This window comes from Labrus bergylta, chromosome 4 (genome assembly GCF_963930695.1).
Source record: "Labrus bergylta chromosome 4, fLabBer1.1, whole genome shotgun sequence".
Classification (NCBI taxonomy): Eukaryota; Metazoa; Chordata; class Actinopteri; order Labriformes; family Labridae; genus Labrus; species Labrus bergylta.
In genome coordinates, this window is record NC_089198.1 from 5,975,977 (window position 1) to 5,982,216 (window position 6,240).

Here is a 6,240-nt window from a genome sequence, read left to right on the forward strand (position 1 = left end):
GCTTACCTGCGTTCTCCCACTTTCTCGCGAGACTTCTTCCATGAGTCTGTGGTTACGCACCTAACTTGATCAGACACAGGTGGAACATCTGCTTTTATATGTTAAAGTCATGAAAGGTTTAGAGGTACTCCAAAACCGACTATTACAGGTAAAGATATCCAGATATGATGCAGAAGAAATGTTTAAAGGGCCTGTCAAAGAGTGTTTTTGAACTTTTCATCACTTTTTCTCTCATTGTTCACAACAAACCAAAAATAACAGTTAGAAGCAAAAGGTAGCCCGCTGCTCTTACAATTATTGTACATTTATTTTAGAGGTGAGCGACTTAATATGTGAAATATTTAGGGACACGTACCAAAGCTATGGTACCAAACTACAGCACGTTGTGCCATTATCTGGACCCCTACTAAAGTGAGCACTTCTAATTCCAGGGTCCGGTCCATACATGTTAACATAACATAAAAGTCTACAAAGATGTAACACATCACCTCTAACACTGCTCAGGAATGAGGAGACGTAAAGGCATGTAGGTGTTTCAGTCTGAAGTCTGTCAACATTAAAAAGATCAGATCTGCTCCTCTTCTGAGCTTTATGTTGACTTCATAACAATCTCTACTCCTTTAAGTCGAGCAGCAGAAGAGTGTCAGTGTGTAAAAACAAAAGGCTCATTTATTAGCTGAACTAAATCTGCAGGAGTTTTCCATGTCACTGATTACAACAGAGGCCGATTAGGACGGGACCCTTAAAACATTTAGGGACTAATTAAGAGTATACTCACTTCTTCAGGCTCCACTTTGCATCAGCAGACCATTCAAAATATTAACAACAGAATATGAAGAAGATACATTAGAGGGATTCAAATAGTTCAGTCGTAATTTGAGGTCACTGATGGCGTTTATGTTTTATTAAAGGAGAAAATAACAAATATGCTAATGTCACGACTTAATGGTTAGGCTTAGAAATCAGTTTTTTTTAAATGTTCCCACCACTCCGCTGTTTTAGTAACACCACTGGGAACAAAACTAATCAAACATCTCTGTATATTCATTTCAAATCATTTAGTTAACTCCTCCCCTGCTCTGTGTAAGATGATGTGAGGTTTCCAAACGATATCCAGCAGCCTGCGCTGACGATCGATCTCTTCCTCGTACTCCACGATAGTTCTTTTAAAAACTACAAAAATGTCTTCTGCAGCAGCCGTTAGTCGCTGGTTGATAAAGTCTCTCAGACTCTCAGCTGAACACATTGTTGTGGTTTTATTAAACTTTAAAAAAAGATGAACTAGGACAACAGGAAAGTCTGAGAGGAAATGTAGCTGCGTTCAGATCTGGTGCTCGTGCTGTTTCCTTCCGCTGTGTGTCACACTATAAAGTATCCTACCGACGGTGGAGGTGCGGCAGCCTTTTGTTCCGCTTTCTGTGGATTCATTTTCTTCAAAACATGTTTTTATTATCAGAAACAAGACATAAAAAACTTATTTTTATTAAAAAAACTAGATTATATTGTACAGTGAGTTACTATGGTTACAGATAGACAGAAAGTGTGTTATTAAGGTTAGCCTACAGGGACAGTGACTTACAGAGATACTTTATTGATACAGAGGGAAATTCTATAATTACTAAAGTTACACAGGGACAGACTGTTACCATGGTAACATGAACAGTGGTATACTAAGGGTGCAGGGACAGTGAGTTACTTTAGTTACCGGGAATGTTACTATGGTAATCGGGACATGCTGTGTCTGTCTGGAATATGCTCCAATCTGCTTTTTTTTCTCCACAATGAAACTAAAATAATGACATGAATTATATACTGAACTAAAGTCTATATTTACTGTGTCATCCAAAACTTCGGGTCGGCTTCATGAATTAAATCATGAGGAATTAACTTTTCCTCGATGGGACCTGGAGCCTGATGAACATCTGAAAACAAACGACTCAAGAGGACAAAAACATAAACATCAGAAAATAACACCAACTTCATGTTTGAGTCAAATTAAGTTTAATTTCAAAGAAGATTAATGTACAGCCTTAATAAAATCCAGACTGTGATATTTAATAAACAGAAGTGGTTGATGTTATTTAATGCAACATGGCCGTCGTATAAGAGGCGGATTGGAAGCAGTGAAACTTTGTGTTGACATGGTGTCAGTTATTTAAAAAGTAAATCACTTGTAGAATATAGAGACATTATTTGAGTGAATTATCAAGAGTAACACACATGAACAACATGACAGAAAGATCACTGTGTCTGGGTTTACACCAAGAGCAGAAACACCAGCCCATCTTAAAACACGGGGTTAATTAGATCAGACGAGGAACTCGTAGAGAATGTGTTGAAGAAATGTGGAGAACATGTTCCCTCTAAAGTGAAGAAGAGTCCAAGTATTCAGTTACAAACTACAGAGAGACTCAAAGAAAGCTCAACTTCCTTCACACTTCACTTCATTACAGAAGTCCAGTCAAAGATTCTTTTTCTGCCTTTGGATCGCTCCACACTCCTGTCCACTAGGGGGCAGTGATTACAAAAAGAGACATTAAACTTGAACATGAAATATAAAAACATAAGAACAAATAAAAGAGCTGGCATCATCTATCTTTCTTTGTGTTTCCTGACACAGAAATAATCTCTTCAGATCGATCAGTCTGGGAGGAAACTGTGGAAACAGTGACACCTGCTGGCAGAAAGCAGTGATAGCAGCAACAGAACCTAAACATGAATTATTATTCAAATAAAACCCTCCACAGATTGAATTTATTTCTATTTAAAATCCTGAGATAATAAAAACAGAAGGTTCAAACATCAAAGTGTAATAAACATCAGAAGTTAAAAATAAAGATAGTTTGATAACGTGTCCGTTGTTACCCTGACATGATGAATGAATATCAATGATTGAGTCTGCATGTTATTTAGCTCTTTTTATATCATCTCATATTACATCAAATATTCAGGTGCTGACTCTGCACCTGGATCCAGACATCCTGTTTGTAGTTCTTTTAAAAACTCAGTGAAGCCTCCTCTTTGTTTTGATCCAACAAAGAGACGACTGATTTATTATCAGACGACCAACGACTCGTGGTTAAAAGCAGAACTTCACACTTTAACTTGCACAGCTGGAATCACCTTCTACTGTTATCTGTGAATATGAGTCAATGAATAACCTGCACCACTACACATGTCCACAGGGTGGCGCTGCAACAGAAACATTTATATCCAAATCAAAGAGTTCATCTTCGGTTGTTGAGTCATGAAGCAGTTTAAATTCAGAATATGAGAATAGAAAAATGTCCGAGGTCATGGTCCTGTGTGTGACGGTGGAGCTGATCTCAGAGCAGCTCAGACTGCAGCACTGAGAGTCATCTGCGCTGTGATTGGTCCGTCAGTCTCCCAGTAACACAGCCCAGTTAAAGACTCACCAACACACCAGCTGCTGCTTCCAGCTCTGTGATCAGCAGGATCCTCTCTTTAAGGAGGACTCCACCAGCTGTTGATATAAAAAGACATAAATGAGAGATTACACTCTGAGAGAGACTTCATGATGATTCTTTATATTATTCATGATAAACACAGACGGGGCTCGCTCCAAGCTATATAACAGAGCTGCTGACACCATATGAGCCAGCCCGCAGTCTTAGATCCTCAGGTGGGGGCCTCCTGGTCGTTCCAAAGTCGAGACTTAAAACTAAAGGTGACCGGGCCTTTTCAGTCAGGGCCCCTCGACTTTGGAACGACCTCCCTGAGGAGATAAGACTCGCAGACTCCCTCAATTCTTTTAAATCCCTTCTTAAAACATACTTTTACAGACTTGCTTTTATGTGAGGTCGTCTTCTTAATGTCTTTTCTGACTGGTTTTACTATTTTTATTTTATTTTCTTCTTTCTTTTCTTTGTTTGGTTTAGTTTGTTCTTGTTTTTGTTTTTGTTTTTGCTGTTTGTCAAAGCACTTTGTAAACCTGTGCTTTTAAAAGGTGCTATATAAATAAAGTTATTATTATTATTCTGATCATATAATATCATCGTTATCATGATTATTCTGATTATCAGTGATACAGAACATCCAGTATGAAGAGCAGCAGGGACTTCAGTCCTGCTCAGAAGTGAAGTGGGCGTGGAAAGTAGCACGCCACCTTTCAGCTCTCGTGGTCACGTGTTGGTGACTTGAAGCTTAAAGGGACAGAGAGTCCTTGAAGGCATCATCGTGTCACAGACAGTTAAGTGATGTGTTTACCGAGAGTCCTTGAAGGCATCATCATGTCAGAGACAGTTAAGTGATGTGTTTACCGAGAGTCCTTGAAGGCATCATCATGTCAGAGACAGTTGAGTGATGTGTTTACCGAGAGTCCTTGAAGGCATCATCATGTCAGAGACAGTTGAGTGATGTGTTTACCGAGAGTCCTTGAAGGCATCATCATGTCAGAGACAGTTAAGTGATGTGTTTACCGAGAGTCCTTGAAGGCATCATCATGTCAGAGACAGTTAAGTGATGTGTTTACCGAGAGTCCTTGAAGGCATCATCATGTCATGATGTTCGTACTATCTATTGAACCGCTGGCAGAATATATTAAGGTAGAACAAAAGATAAAAGGCATATCCAGTGTTTCCCTACCATTATATTAGGGGGGCGTCATTTCAGGGTACACATTAAATATAAATAAGTCTGAGGGAATGCTAATGGGCTGTACAATCGGGGATGAAATCAAACAGAAATAAGTATTTCATTGGGATGTCGAGAGGATAAATTACTTTTTTTCCCCAATTAAGATGCTAGAAATGAGAGAGAGATTAATGAGCATTATTGTAATGCTGATGTTCTGAGTTTTAACTCCACTTCCACATAAGTTACGTGAACGTCCACGAGCCTGCTGGTTAAGAACATCGGGAGGTAATCAGTGTTGATAAATCCCATGTTCTTAACCTGCAGGCTCGCACACGTTCAGGGACATTTACATTCAGAAACGCCTCCAATTAACCATTTATGGTAACAACACACCTCTTTAAAAACCACCTGAATATATTTACCTCGTCGGAATAATGACTACGAGAGCAAAGAAAAGGAGCTTCATAACAACAGGAATGGAAGTGGAAGAAGTTGAATAAAAAAGGGAAATAAATAAATAGATAAATAAATAAAGAGATAAAATAAGGTTAGTAACTCTCGCGCTAAGTGACCCAGATAAATGATTAGTCGAAGTTACTAACAAAAGAACAAATGCTGCATGAGAGAAGGTGACAGGTCAGAGGAGAAAATCTGTTTCAAACCACACAAAATCACTTATTTTGTGTTTTGAATTTAAAAAACTGGGAACATGCATCCAGGTTGAGATGGATTCTGGCGTGCTGTGACACTCGTGGTGCTTTTTATTTGTAGTTTTAATGTTCTACCTCTAGATTCTGTGTGTGAGCATGCTCAGAGCTGTGTTTATATTTACACACATTTCTAAATAAAAGAACAAGTTGATCAATTCCACTCTTTGTGTGGGAATGTTCTTACTTATTACGCACAGATCCGTGTTCACACACTGTTGATAGATGAGCCCCCTGGACTTTTCTCTTCTCTGGAACCTTTCTTCTAGGTGTATTGTTTTTTTTTCAGCACTTTTGTAGTAATTTGTTTGTATATTTAGTCACTTTTAACTTCTCATCTGCCTTGGTATGATGTTTACATTTTGATGATTAACTTTCTTTGTTTAAATGTGTAACCTTTTTACTAAACCATGTGACTACTACTGATCATGTGACTGGCTGTAAAGCGTTAAAGGAAGTAGCTTGGCTGCCATTTTGTACCTGCCCTGATGAAGGCCTGTATGGTTGAAACATGTTGGCATGTTTTTATGAATCTGTAGCCCTGATGAATTAAAGGCTTTTTATGCTGAACCCTCTGAGTGCCTCAGACTTCTTCAAAAACTTCTAAGTTGGATCCCCGCACGGAAGAGCACCAGAGGAACTAATTACCAAAATAATTTACAACACCCATGCAGCACTCCATGCATCTGCTTTTTGACTGGAAATATTGTATTTTCAAATTCCAAAACATTTCAAGGTTTTTAATGACTGTACGAATCCTGAACTGTGTTTAGTGAAACCCTGTAGAGACCAGGATGGACTAAACCCAACCCTGTACTCACTCCAGAGTCTCCAGTCTGTATTCTGGATTCTCCTGAAGGTCACTCAGCAGCTTCACTCCTGAATCCTGCAGATTGTTTTCACTCAGGTCCAGCTTTCTCAGATGGGAGGGGTTGGA

General features: G+C 38.9%; 1 protein-coding gene across 2 annotated transcripts in view; it reads right to left on the bottom strand.

Moving 5' to 3' along the window:
• Nucleotides 1-1,984: 1,984 nt before the first annotated feature.
• LOC136179111 (NLR family CARD domain-containing protein 3-like) overlaps nucleotides 1,985-6,240 on the bottom strand; it is a 27,475-nt gene continuing 23,219 nt past the window's right edge. For both annotated transcript variants that reach the window (XM_065954456.1, XM_065954455.1), the window contains 2 exons: nucleotides 6,125-6,240; nucleotides 1,985-3,484 (listed from right to left, as the gene is read on the bottom strand). The exon at nucleotides 6,125-6,240 is cut by the window's right edge and continues 58 nt beyond it. In XM_065954456.1, the coding sequence (XP_065810528.1) occupies nucleotides 3,466-3,484; nucleotides 6,125-6,240 (135 nt within the window). In that variant the 3' untranslated portion in view covers nucleotides 1,985-3,465. The remainder of the gene's footprint in view (nucleotides 3,485-6,124) is intronic.